Source organism: Oenanthe melanoleuca, chromosome 2, assembly GCF_029582105.1.
Source record: "Oenanthe melanoleuca isolate GR-GAL-2019-014 chromosome 2, OMel1.0, whole genome shotgun sequence".
Taxonomy (NCBI): domain Eukaryota; kingdom Metazoa; phylum Chordata; class Aves; order Passeriformes; family Muscicapidae; genus Oenanthe; species Oenanthe melanoleuca.
In genome coordinates this window covers 46007784-46031447 of record NC_079335.1, presented here as the reverse complement: position 1 = coordinate 46031447, position 23664 = coordinate 46007784, and the positions used below count along the sequence as shown (strand labels likewise).

The following is a 23664-nucleotide window of genomic DNA, read 5'->3' as shown; positions in this document are numbered from 1 at the left end:
GTTCATTCATTTCCTGGCAAAGTAACTCACAAGTGGCTGAGCCTTTTCCTTTGATGCTTTGCTCTTTTGCTCCTTTGGAAGCTGCTTCTCCATCATGGATACCATCACACATTCTTGTCAGACCTGTCAGTTTCTGCAGTAGTCAGCACAAACTCAGCCCAACTCCCGCCTCAAAGCTTTGACTCTTTTCACAATATAAGTCACTCTGAGTTTCTCTGTTTGTTAAAAAAAGAGTGATCATTTCAATTTTAAAATTCAGCTCCTCAGCTCTTGATTTTTATGTCTTCTGAATATGCAGAATAATGCAGACCTGCTTGTGCATTCAGGTTTGCTCAATCACCATCAAACATTTTTAAAATTTCCTGCATGTTGTTTCTGGTCTTGTTATTTGTCAGCAGCTATATCTGTAGTGAGCCTTGTGCCTACACAGAAAGCTGTTTAGAGGTATTTGTTCTACACTGGATTTCATCTTTTTATCATCTGAATAACTAGCCAGGATGTCCATTGAAAGCATTTAATGGTTGCTTCTGAAATACACTATCTTGAAGAAATAAAATGTGATTTTTTTGGGGAAAATGACTGCTCCCAGTCACCTCAATAGGAACCATTGTCCTTCACTGAGTGTTGTTCTGAACATCTTTTTAATGTCACAGATGTTGAGTCTAATTCTTAGTAAAGGTGTCATGTTTTCATAGCTTAAACTGGGAGATGTTACAAGTGAGAAGAATATTTTAGATACTGTTGTTACAAAAATAAAAAAAACACACATGAGTTTTCAGTTCATTTATAACTATATTCATTGAATCAGTGCAACATACAGGATTACAGCTTTTTCTTCCCAGAACTGATAAACTTAATTCTCATCATTAGGTGGGTGGATTTCTTATGACTCATGCACAGCATGAAGATGTCTCTAAGGAAGTGCTGCTGTATTTTACCTTCATTACAATTAATCACTTACTAATTAATATTTGCTTTGCTATTTTTAGGCTTCCAAGGACTACATTGGTATGGCTGTGAAAGATGGTTACCTCACTTGTGTCTATAACTTGGGAGGTGGTGATGGAGAAGTGAGAGTACAGTCATTGGTGACCCAAAGCAAAACTGAGGAAGCTGTTATGGATCAAGTTATATTTGAAAGGTATAAGACCCACAGTGTACAACAATCTTCTTGAAAATCTGCTAATAACATATTTTATTACAGTGATGTGATATTCTGCCTGTCTGCTTTGGTTTTAGGATTTACCAGTATGCAAAGCTGAAGTACATAAAAGCAGCAACATCAACTTCTCCAGATTCTGAAAGCCCTAGGAGTGCAAGCAGTGGAGACAGTGACATGCTCCTCAATCTTGATCCCAGCAGTGTTGTCTTTTATGTTGGAGGGTACCCTCCAGATTTTACGGTACAGAATTTCTTAGTGTTTTAAAGAGATTTTGTGTTAATCCTCCTATTGTTCTTACAAGTAAAGATTTGAACCAGCAGTCTTTCAAGAGCATGTTTTAAAGTTTATCTATGTCAGTAGGAATAGATGAGATGCAAGGAGATGCTACTTCCTACAGAATCTGCCTGGCTTGTAGCATGCTGGAGCTCAAAGAAGAGAGCATGATGATATTTCACTTGCCAAAGAAAGCATGAAACCTGTCCATCCCTGCTAAATACTGTTCCCAATCCATGTGACTCTGCTTTAAGTTGTGCTGCAGTACACTTAGGGTCGTATCAGATGGTTTGGATATTGTATACAAACACGTAGTATCTTTTTTATATATATTTAGAATGTCGTATTCTGTGTCTTAATAACATTTACAGTAAGTCAGCAGTTAGATAGCAATGTAAAATTTTGTTGCCTAATGTTGTTGAAATGGTTTTAATGACACTGTTTTGCAGCCTCCACGTAATCTCGACTATCCTCATTATGAAGGCTGCATTGAATTAAACAGCCTAAATGAGCGTATTATCAGCCTCTACAACTTCAAGAGGACTTTTAATCTTAACACCACTGAAGTGAAACCCTGCAGAAGGTATGATATGAACACAGAAGTGTTTCACAGTTCTGTGATTTTTATCATTATGAATTCTTGTCTTTTCACATCCAGAAGAATAACCACTGTAGCTAAGGTGGTGATTTTTTCTAACTCTTGGTCATTATGACATTTGTTAGAGAAAATCCTCGGTAATTACATGATTCACGTCTATGGCAATCTCAATCTGTTTAAATTTAAGTGTTATAAAATCCAGACACAAGTTGTAAGCTAACGTGTTCACCTACTTTATAAAGTAAATATTACATTAAGTTCAAAAAAGTCAGTCATTAATGATTTCCTCTCTAAAGACCGTTTGTGAATCTGATAGAAGCCAGTGGAAGGTTTTCTCTCTGCTTGGGTTAGATCAGAATTTGACCCTATACCAATTGCTTTAATTTAAGCTTTCTCAAAATGGCAGTAAGTCCACGTGGTAGAAGATTTTGCTGTCATATATTCACACCTGTGTCATTGAATTATTACAGGTATAAAGAGGAGACTGACCAAAGCTATTTTGAGGGCACTGGTTACGCCAGTGTCACGGCAAGAGAAGGAAGTGCTGACCGAGTACGGTACGAGCAGGCAGTTGAAACGACTGCAGATGAAGGCATTGTGTTCTTTGCATCAAAAGGGGTAATGTGTGGAATGCTTCTGTCTGTTTTGTAGTGGAAGAACATCTTAAAAACCTTGCTTATTAAAGAATGTGTTAGATATAGTAATAACTGTAAGGAAATGTCTTAAAGCTGTTGTTTTCATCTGTGTGGAAAATTAGTAGATTCTGCTGTATGTTTAATGTCATATGGTTTAGTCTCAGGTAGTTGTGCAAGAAACAGAGAGTTGGACTTATGGGTCCCTCCCAGCTTGAGATATTCAGTGATTCTACAATGGCTGCTGTATACTCACTTTGTCAAGGCTGAGTAAAAAATGATTCCAAGAAGCTCCTCCAGTAGGCCATACAGAGAATTCAGAACTGGGGGCAGGAAAGGAGGAATGTGATTGGAATCAAACCAACATTGGAATATTGAAGTCCTCCAATACTGGAAGTGCACTCTTCCCAAATCTAGATATGTGTGGAAACAGTGTAAGAAAGAAAATAGGAAGTGACATGATGGCTTATGCCTGTAAAAATGTGCAAAAACACAGTGCTGCTACTTATCTAGTAATCTTGTAGGCATATTTGCAATCACTGGGACATATTCTGGTTAATTTTTCAAAATTAAAAAGTCAGTAGACATTTGGAATGACACAAAGTCCTTTAGAGATTTGGAGAATACCAGGAGCTGATACCAGAACTGTTTATAATAGTTAAAAATAATTATGATTCATTAGTATAAGTTGCCTAGTGTTATCCTTTTCCTGGAAAGCTTTCTTGAAGCATCTAGATACCTTCATTAAATTATTCATATGACAGTGAAATGCATATCTGAAATTGTGGCAATTTAATTGTGTTGGGTTTTTTTTTGTTTTCTTTATATTGCAGGATCAGTTCATCAGTGTGCTCATTAAAAATGGTCATACAGTTTTTAGATACAAACTTGACTCTGGAGCTCCAGAAGAAGTAGAAGGCAAAAACACTGTAAATGATGGAACATATCAACAAGTATGTAATTTTAAAGAATCAAGGGATCATTATTTGAAAAAATACACATTAACTGAAACTGTCCTGTTGTAAAGTTTGGTTGTGGAGTTCTCCTTTTGTTTGAGGAAATCAAGTCACTGGAGACTAGTTTGGAGATGTGAAAATTAATCTTTCTCTTGTCCTGCTTTAATGTGAACAGTTCAGTTTTAACAATGAAACCACTAAAGGAAAAAATTTTGTCTGAGCAATGCTTTACATAAAGATAACTGTGTACATTGCAATTATTTTCATTAGTCTCATACTTAGATTAATGCTTTCACTTCTGAAGGGTTCATTTCTTCAGGCTTGGCTTTCAGATAAAAATAAAAACCTCTCCTTATATTTGGATAGTTGAACATTTTCCTTGCTTTGACTAAATGCCCAAAGTTTTCAAAATACCTTTAACCTACTGCAGTTATCCTTGATTTAAGTCTCTAGTAAACAAGAGCAAGGTAAAAACCACTTTGTCCTGCTCTGTGGGGGTATTTTTAATCAGGTAAATTATTTTTGTTTCTGTCAAGTGAAGTGGTTCTCATTATTTGTGTATTTCAGATTAATTTGGTGCTTGACCGAAGAAGGAATGTTGTGTTTGTCAGTCCTGATATTAAAGCCCAAAAACATGTCTTCAATTTCACTGAGTACTACCTAGGTGGAGTTCCATCTTTTCTGAGGGAACGGTGAGTAACTATAAAAAGACTGCAGTATACAGGCTGTGTAGGGAAACTCCATCTAAACTCTTTCCTTACACAATTTCTTTCACACTCTGTATCAACATAAAAAAACATGACATAAAAAAATGTGACATTATAAAAACAAGTGTGTAATACATTATCATAATCTGTGATTTTTGGCTGATGGTGAGATCTTTGTTGGAGTGCATCCTAAAGGTTTGGTTTGATCAGCATGAGTACATGTCCACAAGAAAAATAGCTCTCGTTTTCTTTTTCTATTTCTTATATTGTCAGCATTTATAGGTTACTGTAGTGGTGTGTGCTTTGAAATGCCAGGCTACTGAATTCCTTTTCCTTTATCCTCCCTGAAACCAGCTTTAATATATCCACACCTCCATTCCGGGGCTGCATGAAGAATGTGAAAAACCCAGCCAGAGCATCTGTTGTTTTTGATAAGACTTTTGGTGTCAGCAAGAAATGTTCAGATGACTGGAAGGTAATTAATAAATTTCCTCAGAAACTTCTGTTGGAGTTCACAGATTCTGGTTTGTCTGTAAATCCTGGACCATTATGTTTTGTTTAGATCTAAAATTATATTTGGTTGACATGTGATTGCAGTAAAAGAACTTGGATTGGGTGTGAAGATGCAGAAATAAAAGAGACACCAGTCCTATTGTGATCGCTTGTTACAGCACATAATCCCCCCTCTTATTTAATACTGTTTACAATTAAGTATTCATATTTATCATGTAAGCTTGTTGGTTTCCAGTTGCTGTTATTGATTAGACTGGAATACTTAATACTACTCTGTCTCTTTCCTCTTGCCAAGGTGTTTATGCTTCCTAATTAAATGACCTCTCAGCCCTTTTTCTTAAAAGATCTTAACAGACTACTTCCATCAGTGTCTCTCATTCCAAAGCTCCACTCATCTGGTTTTTTTGTAATTTTTTGTGTATCCTTGAGTTTTGCCTCGTTCTTTTTAAAATAGGACAACATGACATTTCAGTGCTGGCTTAGCTTGTGCTGCATGGAGAGATGAAAACTATCTTGCTTCTACTAACTGCTGCTTACATGGTGCATGATCTCATTTACCCTTTTTACTATGGTATTGCACTGAAAGTTTGTGCTTATTTTCTTTGACTTGTGACATCTAAACCTTTCTCAGAGTGATTTCTCCACAGATTGTCTTTGCAGAGTATCTAATCTGCATTCTCTGTTCTCATGTATTAAAAAAGTATGACTCACACAGTTTCAGTTATGTAGCTCATCTGCACAGCTTCATAGTTATGAACTATTCCTCCAGCTAATCAGTTTTGTGTCCCCAAATGTGAAAAATTTCAAAGCCATAGTAGCTAGAGATGAACAGCTCATTATTCTCAGCAAGCCTCCTCTCTCTTTTTAGAGTTTCTCAGACCATAGTTAGTGCTGGCAAAGCCAACACTGACAGTCTGTTCTGTATAGAAGTAATGGTTTTTGAGGTTTGCCTTGTGCTTGGTTTTGACTGGAGCTGATCACAATTATGTTGAGTGGGGCAGCTGTTGTCTCATATTGGCATTTCTTCTGATTAAAAGGAAAATCACTGAAATCATTATTTTCTCTCTTTCAGCTTGTCAGATCTGCAGCTTTCTCCAAGGATGGAACACTAAGCCTGAGTGCAGCAAATTTCCCATTTCCCAAGGATTTCCAAGTTGGCTTTGGCTTTCAGACCACAGCTTCGACTGGAACACTCTTAAATTACAATCTACGGGTATGAAACACATTCAATTTAACATATGTGATGGGTTTTATCTCTGAATTAGTCATTTCAGTTTGTGTCATAAGTCTCATGCAGATTCCTGTATTTTAAGGTAAGAAATGCTGTTTTTGAGTGTAGCATCTTGCATGTCATAGGCCAGAGAAATGCATTCTGCAATTTCTTCACATGGCCAGCAAGTAGTTTGATGAGTAACTGAGCTTTGAACTGGAGCCTTCTGCAGAGTAGCTCACGCACCTGGCACCACCATCCCAGTAAGAAAACTATTCCTTAATTGGCTGGAAATTTTCTCAAGGAAAAATGGCACTCTGCCCACACAGAAGTGTTATCATGTCCAAATAGACAGAGGAAAGGGATTGGTTCTGGCTATGGTCCCTCAGAAAGCAGGGAATTTTAAGTAGAACCCCATTCTGGCTGGCTGGAGGAGCTGGGAAGTGAGTGCACACCAGGCATTTGAGAAGTGGAGAACTGACTACTCTGCTTTTTGTAAAAATAAACAAGTATTTTGAATAAATGTTTGCTATTCAGAGTGCAGAGGTATTTTGAAATGGAAGCTATGCTCATCATGCAGACCTGGGTACACATCTGGTGCTAGATGACTGAGAAATGCAGTTCTAGTGGAAGAAAATTTGTTGCCTACTGGCACCCAGTGAGAACTGTATTAATGGCTGTAGCAAGAAGTAAAGGCTCTTGCATTTATTTAGCTGGTCATTTTGTGGGGTTCTTTTGTAGCCTGATGTTCTTTCCGTCTTTCTGAGTCCTGGCTCTGTAACTGCAAAGATACAAGATAAGGAAATCAAACTGGAAAAGAAATACGAAGATGGGTCAATGCATTATGTGACAGTAATAAAAACAAACAACAGGTGAGTCCAGTTATTAATCTGGTTCTTATATGTTGTGGTTGGAGAAAGGAAATTCAAATTTTGTGGGACTAATTGCTAATTCTTTGGATAAATAGCTTTAAATGGTCTCTTCTAGCAGAGGATAGGGAAAGAAGATAAGGGAAAGGAGATTTTTGTTCTATTAATGTGCATGTGCCTCTGATGTTTCAGCTGTACCCTACTATGCATTTCTTTTATAGGTTGTGTGAATTTTGAATGCTTGTCTAGCTTTGGAATCTTTGGAGCTCTTCCCCTTCCCATAACCTTCATGTGTGTCCCTGTAACACAGGTGGTTAAAGGACCAGGGAAGAAGGAAATGCTGTGTCTGTTTTTTCAGTGATGATCTGTTATGCAGATAATGGATATTAGAAGAGACAATTTACTGAAAAGCTCCTAAATCACACTGATTGCTGTGGAATGTGTGAAGTGACATAAATGTTGGTTGAAGTGGAAAGTTTTGAATGCTTGGCTATAACTTTGGGTGATTATAACTTAATACTGTCCTTTTCATTTTGGCACAAATAATTAAATCCTGTCCCATAGTTGACAATGAGCACTTTTTCATGAATTTCAATTGCACCAGTATTTCACTGGAGGACTGAAGTATGAACTTCAACTCTTGATCGTTATCTAATATAGAAAAGCAGAGCAATTTAACAGCAGTCAGCAAGCACATACTCAAAAAGTCCCAGAAGTAAGCTACTGAGGCTCTAGCATAATCACAATGTAACAAGGAAATACATGTAACAAATGATTCTTTTTATATATATATTTGATTTAGTTTCCTGACTATTTCTTTATATATCATGCTTATTTTCATTCACTTTTTTCAGAGTACATCTGATGGTTGATGATGATTCAAAAGATGTTGACTCTCCCAGGTCATCAAACTCACAGGAATCAAGCACAGCTATAAAATTTGGTGGAGATAATTTTGAAGGTTGTATCTCAAACATCTTTATTGAAAGGTATTTGGTCTAGAAAGAATTATGTTTCAGGCATTTTGGCCTGTTCTCCTTCTTAAAATTACATTTTGCTAAAATGCTTTTCTTCTATGTGTGTGAAGCCTTCATGAATGCATAACTTTGCTGCCCTCAAATACTCTTTCATTCAGGTAGATTATACATGGGATCCAGTTATAATTAAATCTGCTGTTCATATATAAAGGAATTTTAGTCTAAATCATACCTGTTTAGTCATCTGTTAGCCAAAGAATGAACTCTGCAGAGTGAATTGGATATTTCCCAACAAGGCATGCAAAGATTTGCTAGATTGCATTATTATAGCTCCCCAGGGAACTAGTGAAAGGAGCAAAGCTATTGACAGAACCAAAACAGTTCCACAAACAAGTGAGACCATATATGTAGAAATCATCTGCCTGATTTAGGCTGTCTCTTTTTTTCACGTGTTTGTCTGATTATTAGACACCTTACAGGCAAAATTTGGGAGAAAATATATGCATAAATATGTTTCTAGAAGACAAGCATTCCATGAGTCATATGTCCCAGTGGGGCTTTGTGTTAGCTAAGTTTTGATGAGTATTTATACATGTGTAGAGTTTTCAAAAAATAGTGTATTTTGATTTGATTGTCATGCAACCACAGAATGGGATGGGCTGGAAGGCACCTTTAAAGATCCTCTAGTTTTAGCCCCCTGCAATGGGCAGGGACACCTTCCACTAGACCAGGCTGCTCAAATTATGTCTTCATTTAAAGCACTACAATGAAGTGATGCTAAGAAGATTTTTTTGCCTTTTCTTTTATATACCTTTTATGTATACTTAGTACTCCTAGCATGCATACTTGTAATACCTTAAATCTGATAATTTATCATAGTCCTAGTATTCTGTTAGGCCAGAAGACCAAACATCCTGGAGGCCTCATAGCAGGAGGCTGGAAAGCCCTATGCTATCTTGGGAAACCCAGGTCCCCTCTAGAACATGTCCTGTAAACTAAGATTCTGCCCACTCAGGGGGGAATACCTCAATGGGGGAATATCATGCCATTCATCCAGGCCTCCCATTGGGGCATCCTTGTTAGATATGCTAATTTGTAAGGTCCATAGATTGTATATGTGATCTATCATGTGTGTGCATTGTGGTGCATCCCACCTTGGCAAAACCATGCACCATGAGGATCCTTATTAAAATAGCAAGGTAAAAACCCCTTACCCCTTAACTGCATCTGGGTCTCCATTTTTTTCAGACCAGGAAAAGGCAAAGTAACCTATATATTAAACTTCCCATCAGAAAACAAATTTGGAAAGTTTTTGTGTCAAAATAGATGAAGAATTAATACTGTAGCTGGTCTGATGGAGTGAATGGAGAATGATCAGCATTAAAGAATTTTAGGTTCTACTCACAAATCTACCACTTTTCTCATAGAAAACCACAAGCAAGGAACTTTGTAGCTTTTTTGTAGTTGTAAAGTTTTTTTTGTATTTACTGATTAGAGATACTTTGTACAACCTAGAAAATTATAGTGTTACTTAATATTATTCTTTATACACAAGGTAAATTGGCTTTGACAGTCTTTCTGATAATTTAGTTATAATACTAGAGCTACATATGAAGTTGTGATGGGTGTTTTCCCTTGACAAAACTCATTAGAACATCTTTTTTAAGGAGAGAGTGAAGCAGAACCTGATGATGTTACATTTTCTTGATTTGCAACTGGTTATGTATAATTACCAATCAAAGTTTTGGAGTCTGATTCAGAAATCTTAATCAAGGCTGTTGTCATTTTTTTCTCTTTTTTCAAGGGCCACATATGTTTGTGACTTTAAATTAGCTTTTAGAAAAAATTGCTTTGTTTTGAAAAGATGAGAACAAAACATCAGTTTTTCTATAGCCAAAAAAAATGAGCAGAACCAGGGAAAACATGATTTACAGCATTGAATGTACATTTTTCATTGAAACATAAAAATTTGTGCTTTCCTATTGTGTCACTGGGAAATATATTTTGTGCAGAACATGGTTTTGCAATATGTTTGTTGTTGATTAAGCTAAAGAAAAGGAATGCTGAGTCACAGCACTTACTGCTTTCATCACTACAGGGCAGGTCAGCTCCCCGAGGTTCAAAATCTTGTTGCCAATACTGGCAAGACTGGTGTATCCCTTGGAGCTTGCCGGGAATACGAGAACCTAGAACCACTGCTGCTGCGGGAATTTAAAAATCCTCTCAGGATTAGGATGCTCAAGGTATGCATATTGTTACTGTTCATCTTTGCTCCATATTGGTGCCTAGGCTTTGTCTGCACAGCTGTCATTTCTGGAACTGAGATTCAAATGATCTTTCTTTCTTTCCATCTCACATCTGAATCAAGTTCTTGCTGTGCTGGAGTTTTATGCTAAACCCACACCTGTCTAGAGTGACAGCAGCTTTTCTGTCTTTTAGGGAAGGCTGTTGACTGCCTTGGGTGGGAGCTCTTAAATGTGTTGGTTAAAATGTTTCTATTTTTGTGCACGTGTAGTAAATGTTTCAATTCTGTCTTATGTCCACAGAATGAAAAATACCTTGATTATTTGAGAGCTGCTAACCTGCAAAACCACACTATACCAGCTCCAGAACATGACAGCAGCGAAGCGTATCTCTTTGGAAGCATCCCCAACAGTTTCATATCCTACATGTTTTCTCCATTGTTATCTACAGACAGGTAATAAAAACATTCTCTGTTCTCCTCCTAGTACTTGAATTGTCAAAGCTGCTTGACCCTTTTGGTGCTGAGTATAAGAATTTTCTTCTTGTTTATGTCTTGGGCCATAACAAAAGGTGGTTCTAAAAGTTCAATGGTTTTTTTTGTTATTGTTGTTTTGTTTGGGTTTTTTTTCATGCAAACATGTACCTAAATTGAGTAGATTGAATGGGATGTGGTGGACAATTACACTGCATGTTAATGCCAGTTTCCTAAGCCTGAATGCATCAAGTTTCATTCACATTCAGAGATGCAGTGTATAATGCCGTGGTTCCACCCAAATGCTGTTCTGCATTTCACAAATGGAGAACAGAAAAGATAAACAACTAACAAAATAGACCTATACTGGAATATGCTTACTTTCCACTACAGGTTACATTTTTCTGTAGATGTCCGGACTCGATCATCAAGAGGATTAATAGTTTTCATGGAGGAAAGCTCTGAGGACTCTTACATAGCTCTCCACATTTCAAAAGGACGTTTTGTCTTTTCACTTGGCTCTGGAGAAAAACAGATCAAAGTCAAAACCAGTATTAAATACAATGATGGGCAATGGCACACTGTAAGTAGCATGGAACCACAGTGATAGCATAACTAGCATTCAGCAGGCACAGCCTGTTGCAGTTTTAAGAGAACTCAATTTTGGTCATCATAAATTAATTCCTATGCCTGAAAGTTCATGTGGTTGCAGGTCTCTGAGAGACCTTATTGAGACTGATGGTCCCAGGATGTTATTTTCAGTTTAAATATTTCAACAACATGACATTTAATTTAAAGACAAAGAAAATCTGTGGTGGTTTCATTGGCTTTTGGTTTTTTATTCTGTTACATTTGCCTCCTGGGAAGGTGGTCTTCAGCACGGATGGGAAGAACGCCCGCCTTGTCATTGATGGTTTAAGGGCCCAGCACAGAAAATTGGCAACAAATTCTGCCATCAGCATTAAGCCACCAGTCTACGTGGGAGGGCTGCCACCACTCAAGAAACAGGTAAATAATTGACACATCCACCCACACTCCCCATGCTGCACTAATTATGTAGGGAAGTCTTTAATATGCAGGATTTCCCTGCTGAAAAGCTTTGGGGGGTTTTTCCAAGGGCTGAGTGAGCACCATCCCTGACTGGTGTTTGCAGTGGTTCATTACAGATCTTTTTCCTCACCTGCTCACACAGCCTTCACCTGGGCCCATATTTTTAATATGTTGCTGAGACACTGATAACAACCATGTACTCCTTTCATTTTTATTCCTATAAAATGGAGATGGCCATAGTGACATTTTTAGTTCCAGAAATATCATCTTTCTGCAGAACATTTGCAGTGGACTAAGTAATAATCAGTAGAGAAGAAAAAGGATAATTCTCATTAAGGAATTATGGATGTAGAACTAGATTTTAATCTGAAATATGTGTGGTTTCCAGTTAAAAAACAGCTAATTTGCACTTAATGATCCAGGGTATTTTATAAAATCAGATTTAAATAAACAGACTTAGGAAGGGAAAGACTGCTTGGGATTTCACAATTCCTCTTGCATTGTCTTTTTGACACATCATCGGGAAGTATCTGTTTTACAAGCAGGAGTCATGTTATTTGAAATTAACTCTTACTGGGTTTCAAGCACTTTTTTAGAATTTTGGGATACCTTTTCACTGCATCAAAGATGGATGTTAGGTGCCTTTAATGCCACTTGGCTTTCTGTAGTCCAATAGACTATAGAAAGAACCAGTGTTTAGTATTATTATTAAAAAAACAAGCCATAATGCTTCAGTATTCATGTTTTGAAATATGCTTTCAGAGTATACCAATGAAGAATTTCAAGGGTTGCCTGAGGAATTTTAAGATGAATGGGAAAGTCATGAATGCACCTCAACAGAAAAATGGCGTACTTCCATGTCTGGATGTTCCCATGGACACAGGGATTTACTTCTTCAATGAAGGAGGATATATCACCATTGGTAAGCTGTGTAGAGATTATGGTATATGGGATAATGTCTGAAGCATGTAGGTGTACGAGTTACTTGTTTTTACATGGTTTTCCAATTATCTCCAACTCTGATCATTCCTCTCCCCACTGTTTAATTCCCCACAGGTAATTTGCTGATGGGATTGGATTTCAGGATTGTATTTACCATTCGACCAAGGAGTTCAACAGGTGTGCTCCTCCATGCTGGAAGCAAGCAGGACAACTACTTGACTATTTACATGAAGGGAGGAAAGGTGGGTACAGACAGTTTCCATTCCAGCTGTATTGCCCTCATTCAGCAGGGGAAATTCTGACCTTCCCCTGCTGCTCCTGTTGTTTGTCAGTAACTTAACAGGTAATTTCTTTACAGGTCATTGCTGCTGGAAATAGTGGTGCTGGAGAATTCCAGGCATCAGTCACACCTAAGAAACCTCTGTCTGATGGACAGTGGCATACCATTGCAGGTACACTGTACATACCATTTCTTCTGAAGCTTTTAAGGGACAGTGGGCACAGAACACTGCAGCTCCAAATTTTTATTAATCATTTCACTTCTATTTAGTCTGATAACACTCTTTAGAATGATGTGTCTTGTGTTAATTAAATGCTTTACATAAGATTTTTTTGGTAGGCTCTGTTAAGCCCCAGATGACCTAGGTTGGTCAGTCTGACTCTGAATTAAAATAAAATCTGTTTTTTCTGTGCCTTAATTTTAAAAGTAGTGCCATATCTAGCTGATTCCTTAATAAGGCTGAGAAAAAGTTCTCATTTGCCTGCTTCTTTGCAGTCTCTCAGAAGAAGAACACAGTGCATCTAAAGGTGGGCACACAGAGTAACTACACCACTGAACTACAACCCTCTTCTCCTAGACGTGTGTATCAGCCACTTTACTTCGGCAAAATTCCAGGTAATATTATTGCTTTGCATTTTTTCATGTTTTTTCTTTTCCAAAACAAAAGTATCATACAGCAAAAAAAAAAAGTACATCCAATCATGTATGCCTTGCCATAATTAATGTTCTTTAAAATAATTCTTATTAACTTGATTTTTCCACCTTGTTTTCTGTAGCAAATTTGGACACCCCATGGCTTCCAGTTGAAGACCCATTTTTTGGCTGCCTTTGGAATATCACCATCAATGACAAACCTGTCTCCACCAGGAGAATCTCAGAGGTTCATGGTGTGGTGAATTTGCAGGGGTGCCCATAGAAGTGACCCTGCTCTTACAGTCGTCGTGCACACATCAGGCTGTGCCTGCTGAAGAACTGTGTGGATTCCCCTTTTCTGATCAGCATCAGGCTGCTTGTTCTGAACAGCTGGTGAGCAAATGCATCCTCTGGATGGACTGTGCCAAAGCAAACGAGAAGCATTTGCTTTGACAAACTTCCTTTTAAATGTTATTGATTTCCGAGGTAATCCATTGTGCCTTTTGAGATATATGCAAAAAATATAATTGCATATACCCTACTGGGCCAAATTCTGCTCTTACCCACAAGAGCAGGGACTTGAGCAACTCCAGTGTCTTAATTTTGGAAATTTTCCTTAATGTTTGCCATCTTGAGAGCCAATTTGATCCATTAATATAAAGAATTTTATAAAAATATAAATCTCTTTGGATTGTTGCTTATACAGAAATGTACATTGATGTTTAAAGTAATAATAATAATAATATAAATGGAGTTTGAAGCACTTTAAGGAGTGAAACTCTGGGGGTTTGTTACAAAGTTAGGAATTGTGGGACCAAATAAATGCAGTATGTTCCTAAAAACTTTCATTTTCTTGTTTGGTTGTTTTAACCTGGTGGGTTTTTAATGTGCTTTTTAGAAGCTGCCAAATACTACTTGCTTTGTGCAAATATTTCTGTAGTTATAAGATGCTTATTTGCCTGAATAAGCAGGTATACATCATCTCTGCATCTTTGCTCATCACAATTTGATTACCTAAAAATCTCAAAAAGAGGGTCTTTTTTTTTGCAATCTTCAGAGCCAGAGAGTCTCTTCCATAAGCATTTTTTTTTTCCTAATGAAATGAAGAAAAGTTTTATTAAGAATACCAGCTTCATCTGCTACAATTACGTAGCACAAATTACAGGACTAACCCAGCAAAACTGTTTTCTTCAATATTCAAATCTTTGCTTTGTACCTGATTGTGACCCACAGTGGAGAGCAGGGAACCCACTTTGCTTTATTCTTCTGAGTAGAGGGCTGGACTGTATAGACTTGGCATGGCTTCTTTCTTCCACTGTCATTCAGAATCAGCATTTTGATATTTTTTAATCTCCAATGCCCTGATGCCAACCCTGTTTTGCAAAATGAAAAAAATTTCTAAGGCTGGTCCTCAATGTAGAGGGGCATGCTAATTCTCCTTTACTCCTAATGCTCCTACTTTTCACTGTCTTCTTCTCAATGTACAGCAACGTGTCCTCAGTGTGTTTGAAATGAGGTGCAGGCTGGACTAATAGAAGCAGATGCCAGATCAATAGCCCTTATGGCTTTGGTCATTAATCCCTTGTCAGATTTTTGCAGCTTTGCAGGGTGGCAGAAGTGTCAGAAAGCTGTTCACACCAAATCTTGTGTTGCTTTTTCACTGGCAAATCTGTGTGACGGGTTCAGAAATCATATCCTGTGGTAGCAACAGCTGAATCCTTTCTACTTATAAAAGCTCAAATACTGCTCAAATACTCAGTTGACCAAAACTGTGAAAATACTCAATTAATTTACTGGCCTGAGTTGATAGTAAAAGTTTCCAGAAGAAGAAAGGAAGAACAATTAAATTTTATCATGCAATTCTCTAGTAACATTCCCTATCTCATGCTCATCAGATGGATCTGTGAGGCAGATTTTCCCAAATCACATAAAAAAGCCTTTTCATTCTTCTCCTAACCCCCCGCAGTAAAACAAAACAAAAAATAAAACAAACACATGGCAATGATTTTTGTATCACAACCTGCAGCCAGTCCTGGAATTCAATTCCCTTCCATTTGATTTATCAGAAGTAATTTTAATGCTGATGAAAAGAAATGAAAAATGTATAATATATTTACTTGAGTAAATGTAAGATGTATCGATCAGTAAATACTAATTCCAATACAATACTACTTTTGCACAACAAAAAAAAAAGGAAAGTCTCTTTGGTTTTAAGGTTCTTTGTGATTGTTTGTTTTTTTTACCCCAATATTTTTTCACTTGTATTGCTTCCACAGAGTCAGGCTGTTACACATTGTTGGGACAATGAAAAAAAGCCAACTAAAGTTTCAGGTTCTTTACTTTCACATAGGTAAATCTATATCAGGCTAAGGAACACTTTTTCACAGAATATTTTGAATTGGAAGGAACCCTCAAGAATCATCAAGTCCAGGGGATGATTTTTACATGAGGAAATAAATTGTCCTGTTTCAATAGATGAAGAATTTTTATTATTGAAGAAATCCACGTGGACACTGTGCTATGGGATTTTTTAGTTATTAGAAGTAGTAGCTCCAAGACTTTGATCATCAGTGTTGCCATTTGGCAATAACTTTAATGAATTATTTGCCTCTTTTGGCTGTAGCATTTCAGGTGTGCTCCCTAAACTAGCAATTAACATGTTAGAATAAAGTACTCACACAGGAAAGTCTTTCCCTGTAACATTTTATTCTATTGTCATTTTTCTAATCACATAAAATCAAATACTAATCAAATACCATTATACCATTAGTTCAGAGCACATGGCTAAAAAATTCACACTTGTTAACAGCATGTTAGAGTTCTTCTGAATCCCAAATCAAGAAGAGCAGAAGATTTCCAGTCTAAACTAAACCACATTAGTATTGTTAGCATCAAATCTCTCTCTTGTCCATGTAAGTATCAAGGGCAAAGGGTTGTCATCCAGTTAATTTGGCTTAGATTTAATAGGATCATGTTATCTGAGGTGGATGACACCAAGGTCTGTCAGTTTCCATTTATTATAACTACAAAGCACAGCCAGATTATTGGCAGCTGAAAGACAGCCTAACACTGAGGACTGAGAGCAAATAAAATGAAATAGATCACAGCACACTGTAAAAGGGAGTACACATTCATGGTAGAGAAAGAAAATAGCATGTATATATAAAAAAGGAAAACAAACTGCCTTTTTACTGCTTATAAATGACTGTAGCTTAAGTTCCTAATAACAGAAACTTCCAATTAAAACTTTTAACATTCTTTCTGTACCTGAGCTAAGGGTTTGTACTTTTGTTACTGTGGAGCTTTCATTTAAATCACAGAGCCATTGACCTTTTACACTGTCACTGTCAACATGAATTGGGCAAGCTAACTTTCTGTGGTTTTGTAACCACTTCTTTGAGTCATCTGTGAGCCAATTCATTTTAGCTTTCCATCCTCTTTCCTCTTCGTAAGTCCTTCATGGGTATTTTTCATATATGGTACTTTTTTATTATTTGGCGTATTTTCTGCCCTCTCCTTCCTTTCTGCCCTTCATAAAATAGCCTTGAAAATGCAGTCTTAGTGAAGACACTATAAAAGTGTTATGGTTTTTTAATGGACTCTTGCCATGCTTTTTGCCTCTTACCATTCTCTTTGTGGTTTCCTCATCTAAAAAAACCAAAAACCGCCTGCATCTTTCTCTAATGATGTAAGGAAATTTAGGACACAACCTTCTGTAAATCTGTCTGCATTTTCTAAAAATATATTAAATGGATATCCCTTGCAAAAGGGATGTTAAAGGGAATGGTGCCATAATACAGTATTATAGCTTCACTGGAGGCATTAAGACTGCATGGCAGAAACATAAACATCCTTTGTGCATCTGGCCCAGACATCTTAAAGTTGCAAGAGACTGGTCATGGCCTGAGCTGCAATGAAGCACCCTCTGAGTATAAGGAATTGCAAGCAAAATAACCAATGAGTTTTTATGTTCTGTCTCTCAGTTTAAGGGATCATCTGTAGCAATGGAACCAAACTATGACCTGTTACTCATATTGTACTGTTTCTCCTGCTTTGCAGCTGATAATAAAACCTTTATATTTTTTCACAGATCTTTTTTAAATACACTCCTATCATTACTTTATACCTCAGCTAGTTACTGTGTTTCCTATGGGTTGTTCAAAATGTGAAGCACATGTGAAATGTTCCATGAGAAATAGCTTCTTTGTTCAGGTGTCACTCACTCATTGAAAAAGATGGAACACTGCTGCATTATCACACAGAATAAAAAGAAAGATAGTTGGCATCATGGCCTTTTGTCTCTGTTCAGTTATATTTAAATTGGGAGCAACAACAGATTTCTCCATTGTGTGGGAGCCTATGTCTAAGATTTCTGTCACAGGAGGACTATGCACTGGTAAGAATGAATAATTACATTCATAGTTGTGTCAGTAATTTTTTAAATAATCTGTATCATGGTTTAGGAATGGTGCTTCACAGTTCAGTGCACCCACTGAGACTCTTCCAAACCACACCGACACTTGTCTGCTCCTCCTTTCCCCTGCTCCTTCCTCGTCCACCAGGGGAAATTGAAAATTAGGGCACAAAAGGTGAAGATCACAGGTTGAGAAAAGAATAATTTATTTGAAACAGCAATGAGATAAGAAAATGAGCAGTAACACATCAATATAAATAATGAAAGTATACAAAGAGAGGGTGATTCACATGCAGAGATGCTCACCAGGGACCCCCCAAGACAATGAACCATGGCAATGAACCAAGACAATGCTGCCATGGATTTTCCAACCAGAAGTCCTGTCCTGGCCCACAGAAGCCAGAGAATCCCTTAGCCCTGCTCCTGGCAATGACATGAGGTGGGATGGAATAACCTGCCATGCCCCTTCAGCCACGCTCCCTCAGCTACTGCAAAAAATTAACTGTATCCTGGCCCAAAACTAAGGCAATATGGAAAGGAACGGATAGAATTTCCATCCAGAAAGAATTGTTCATACAGTTTTTGATGCCTGAAGACATAACAAAGAAAAACTTTTTAAAGGATAGAGAAATAAATGATTTTGTGTCCAGCCAGCTCTTGCTGACACAGTTTTAATTAACAAGGTTAATTATCAGCATAAGCCAAAATCTATCAGCATGAGATATTACTTAATAGAAGAATTGTATAGCTGGATTACAGCACCTACCATAATTTTAGATCCTGATTCTTCCTGATCAGAATTACTATCCTGATACTACAAACCTGGAGAACCAGTAAAATGCCAGGTACTGACTCCTCTGGCGAGGTCAAGGGCTTCAGCTAATAAAATTTACCTGAGAACAAGGTGTCAGATCAGTAATAAAGTTCTAACTTTCCATTTTCTGTACTCATTTAAATCAAAGGTAGTGACATATCCCTAGGGCTATTAACCTAAGCAGTAAAAAAGCAAAAAACACTCTGAGCAATTCTCCAGGGAAACACATAGGCATAATCCAAAGTTCAGTGGCTTAGTGGAAAGATTGAACCAGTTCACAGGACTTTGGTTCTTATTAAAACATGCAGTAAATCTTCCCTACTGTTTATAAAAAATGTGTTCTAAGATATTACCAAGGTTTATAGAGAATTGTTACTGCAGATTAAATCTGTTTGTTATGTAATAAAGGGCAGGACACTGTATCCATAAATCCTAAGATAATCCATCTAATGCAAATATACATAAATGGAAACTTTACACAAACACAAAGGGTATTTGCATCAGCAAGAAGAGTGGAAGCAAGGACAACAGGCAGATAAACCATGCTCCCTGAGGAGTGCCAGTGGTGAAGGAAGTGAAGGAAGTCTCAGAATGCCTCCTGTGAGCCATTCACCCTGGATGCCAAAGACCCCAATGAGGCTCAGCTGTCTCCTATGCTGCTGAAAATCCAAAGTAACTGCAGTCATCCCACTATGCCTTTACCAGGCCGAAAGGAAAGAAATCTCTTCTGGCAATTTCATTATTCCTGCAAGCAGAAGAGTAGTACCAAATTTCAAACTGATTGTAGTATTTAGTCAGATTCTTGTAACTTGATATTGGTATGTTAAAGGAAGGTAATGTTCCCAAAGCAGAGCCACTTAAGAGGACATGTGATCCCTGAATCTATGTATATTGCATTTATCTCAAAAGATAAAACGAATCAACATGACATATATGCTCAGCACAAATTTAATTCAAAACAGACACCACAAAACCACTACTGGTCATTACTGTTATTTGATTTAAATGGAATGAATAGGTTAAATCTTTCAAAGAGACACTGAATGCCATCAAACAGAATAAAGGCCAGGTGCCTGATTTGGATAAATCAACATTACTGTGTTGTTCCTGGATTTGAACAGATAGGATAAGAGGATCTAGTTGTGTTTGTGTAGCTTTATGTGTTTAAAATGTTGGGGATACAATGCATAGACCTTATGAAGAGGACTTTGCTGCAAAGAGTTAAAATGTTACAGTTCACTTTCTGTGAAAAAATAAAAAGGTTTTATTACCAGTGCAAAAAAATTGTTAAAAATTTGATACAAGCCTAGAGGATGGGTAGAAAGAAAAAGATCTTATAGTTGAAGAAGAAAAGGTATGGAGGAAAAAGCAAACCTTGGTACTGCTCAGAGAGTTCTTACCCCTGCCAAGGGAAGTGTCTACAGCAGAGAAGCTATTAGAAACCATTGTTAATTTGGACAATCTTAGGTTATGTGGTTACAACCAGGAATGCAGCTCCTGACCCCTGGAACCCCAGACTCAGTACCACCCTCCTGGGCTGCTCCTGCATGGCATCCAGGGTGTCCCAGCCTCTTCTCAGCCTGGGATGGGCTGTGGGGCTGAGTGCCTGCCTGCACCCCTTCCCCAGAGCTAAGGGGAAAGGCTTTTCTCAGGTTTCCCCTCTTTCCTGACCAGATGCTCAGTCTGTGAGCTTACAAATCTGTCTATGATGGGGAGTTCAGAAAAATGGTCAGCCAGGCCAAGTATATCACAGGAAGGAAAACATCACGAAGCTGCCCCTCCTGGCCCTTTTTATTTTGCTCTCTGACCCTTTTTCTTTTGTTTGTTGTACTTGCTATAATGGAAGGGAACATCTGGACTCTAGTGACAGCAACCAAATTTGCATGCATATAGCAGATAATTAAGCACGTGTCTATCTGCAGCTGCAAACAGCAATTAGTCATGAGATAGCTTTGCACACCCCTTCCTGCCTATTCTTCTGCTCCCTCAGAGGGCCCTCTCACGTGCACTTCTCTGAGAGGCACCGAGTGCTGGCCTCCTTTCTATTTGTGCAGGCAGTTGTGCAGCTGAGCTTAAACCCTTCAGTATGACTTTGAATAGGATGAACTTCCTCTGATCTATCAATTTCCAGCAGAAATGGCTTTCTGCATAAGACATGATGTGGTGACCCAAATCAAAACATCCGTGCTTACATCCCAGCGTAGCTGAGACTATAAGCAGATTTCATTGCTAGTTCCTCCTCTTAGATCAGAGAAAACTGAGCTCTAGAAAGTCACTTCTGACTGCTGATGTTTTGTGTGGCTGACTCTTGCCTCTCTGCAGTTACCTAAGGCAAATACTGCCTTCCCTGCTTCCTGCAGCTAGGAAAAAGTTTACATTTGCCCTACAGCCTCCACCCCAGGGCCATGAAGGGCTTTTTATAACATCTCATTGTACCAAGTAAATACAATTGTCCTATGCCTGTTTTTTCAAAGAGTCCCCTGGCAATTAAACCATAGATAGCATTTTGTTGTGTCCTCCTTTCTCCTGTGATATAGTCAAATTTTCTAGACATGTAAAATAGAAGCTGCTCAGAGCTGCAACTAAGAGACACAGTTTAGTGTCATTTACAAAGCAAAGCAAATTTCTAGCTTATTGAAAATCAAAGACTGCATTGCAAATTCCTAAACTGCAGGCTCTGGCATCATATCTTTTAATTTATCTGTATGCTAAAATGGAGTGTAATAATAGGGTGGGCTTCAGCTGAGGCAGGCCCAAGTTGGAAAAGAAAGGGCTGGAGTGTGATCAAAGAGACCCCTTGTGCCTCAAGCAGGGATTAGATTCAATGGAACGGCTTCACAATCTGGACAACAGTGATTATTCCGTGTGGCTCTTTGCATTTGATCATTGTATGACCCAGCTGCCTGATCAAGGATTTCTCTGAGGTAAGAGTCCACATAATGCTCTCTGCTGGGGAATTCCTGTGTATTTGAAATAACATTCTTGGGTATAATTTGTGATGCTTCCATTGGATATATTTCTGTGCATTAATAAAATGTAGTCATTCCCAGCTATAACAAATTCACACAAATTGCAGAGAGTGTTCGCATCAAGAGTCATTTGAAAACAAAATTGCAGTTTTAGAAACTTATTGAGGCCTAGAGATCTGTTGTAAAACAAAAGTTTGGTTCTGTATAGATAATATAAATCTCCTGTGTTTCAGTGGGCAACACCAGTGAGTTTTTTTGTGAATGCCCTGTAACAGCAATGAACAAAACAACCCTGGTTGGCACCAACAAGCACTGTAACACTGTCACGTGCATCTGCATTTCATGCATAGCTGGGCTTACAGGAGCACATTCCACCACCAAATCCAGACAAAAATGTTAAGGCTTTGACTATGAGGATAGGTTAACTTTTTTTTCGTTTGAGAACCCACAGAAAGTTGCAAAATATGTGGACCTATTTGATTTTAAGCAAATGGAATGGCTAGACAGCCTTGGGTGCATAGAAATCAGCCAGTAGCACTGGTAACAGCCACTTGACTTGAGTAAGACCCATAGCATTTGTGGAGCACTGTGGTTACTCATCTCACAAATTGAAGTGGACAAAAATTGGTTGTCTGCTCTAGGCTATCTTTCTGTAAGCAGTGGAGGATCTCAAAAATATGCTGTAAGAGCACATGGCAGCAGCCAGCCTAGCTTTGGGCTCCAAACAAGAAACTGGACTTATTCCCTGAAGATGGATCCAGCACTTGATTATACTTCAGTCATCAGGAATACTCAGCCCACCTTTCGACCCAACTATAGAAATATCATTGTGTGGTATTGTGCAGGCCATAGAAGAAAAGAACAAGCCTGCTTCCAACTACAGGGAAAATTTGACATTATAAATGCTTTTGTCACACATCCTTTTCAATACTGAGTCACTCAGACATAGCATGGTTAGCTTCTGGCATCTCCATATGATGAACTACTGTTTTCTGTGCTTTGTATGATTTGAAGCTCAAGAATCTAAGAAGACATAGGTTGAATTAAAATGAAAGGCAAATAAAGAGATGTGAGATAGAAAGTGTATTTAGGGGTGCTTGTATACATCCAACCCCTCTAAAAATAGATGAGTGCAAGAGCTATCAAAATGAAAGGAATGGAAAGGAAAACAGAATCATTCAGAGGTTGCTGGATGTATTGCAGTAGAAAATAGCATTTGAGAAGAAATGCTAATGAACCGAAAAATGGGAAAGTGTACGGAAAAAATAGAAGATTGTTTCTCCTTGTGCTATGCCTGGTAGATGAGCTCTGAAGAAATGGCCTGCAGTAAAAGCACAGCATTTTGCACTGCATTATCTTGATTATTGCCACGCATAACTCATAATGGCTGACATTATGCAACTCAGTTTAAGGTACTCGCCTTGTACGTAGCTCTCAGCCTCACAAAACGTGTTTGTAGAACAATTAATTGTGAGTCAGTACAGGATAAGTCACCCAATGTATGGTTTTAAATGGCACTGTGCTTTCAGAAAGGCAGGAGTGTTTTCAGAATCCAAATACACTTTTAGAAAGAGGACGTTTATTAAATTTGATATTAAGCTGTTACTTTAATAAATCTTGTTGCAAGTTACAATTTGTAAGTTACTCCTGTGGTTACTGTTACACACACTCAGAATCTTGGCTTTGATGTTTCCCTTTATCTGCAATGCAGTGTTTTGCTTGCAGAGCTGCCACTTCCTGTAGTGGGAACTGATTCTGGTAGTCACTGATTCGAGGAATCTATAATTGTCAAGAAGAGTGTTTCCCAATTCACATACCTTGATTAACAAGTGCCCAAATAGGGACATATTATAAATTAATTTGTACAGAATATGTATGCCAAAGAAATGGCCCGAGTTTCCAGCAGTAAGTGCAAGAATGGAAAACCCAATGGTGAGCAAAAAGAGAAA

At 37.9% G+C, this 23664-nt stretch overlaps 1 protein-coding gene across 2 annotated transcripts in view; it reads left to right on the top strand.

Moving 5' to 3' along the window:
* Positions 1–15890, top strand: part of LAMA3 (laminin subunit alpha 3) — a 108540-nt gene extending 92650 nt beyond the window's left edge. The window contains exons 59-77 of one of the 2 annotated variants that reach the window (XM_056484142.1): positions 990–1141; positions 1240–1402; positions 1885–2018; positions 2504–2651; positions 3499–3618; positions 4189–4313; positions 4683–4803; positions 5914–6054; positions 6793–6923; positions 7775–7909; positions 9996–10140; positions 10444–10595; positions 11007–11196; positions 11481–11621; positions 12426–12585; positions 12720–12847; positions 12964–13057; positions 13381–13500; positions 13662–15890. In XM_056484142.1, coding sequence (XP_056340117.1) covers positions 990–1141; positions 1240–1402; positions 1885–2018; positions 2504–2651; positions 3499–3618; positions 4189–4313; positions 4683–4803; positions 5914–6054; positions 6793–6923; positions 7775–7909; positions 9996–10140; positions 10444–10595; positions 11007–11196; positions 11481–11621; positions 12426–12585; positions 12720–12847; positions 12964–13057; positions 13381–13500; positions 13662–13801 — 2640 coding nt within the window. In that variant the 3' untranslated portion in view covers positions 13802–15890. The remainder of the gene's footprint in view (positions 1–989; positions 1142–1239; positions 1403–1884; positions 2019–2503; positions 2652–3498; positions 3619–4188; positions 4314–4682; positions 4804–5913; positions 6055–6792; positions 6924–7774; positions 7910–9995; positions 10141–10443; positions 10596–11006; positions 11197–11480; positions 11622–12425; positions 12586–12719; positions 12848–12963; positions 13058–13380; positions 13501–13661) is intronic. The other variant, XM_056484143.1, reaches the window with a different exon arrangement.
* Positions 15891–23664: the final 7774 nt, after the last annotated feature.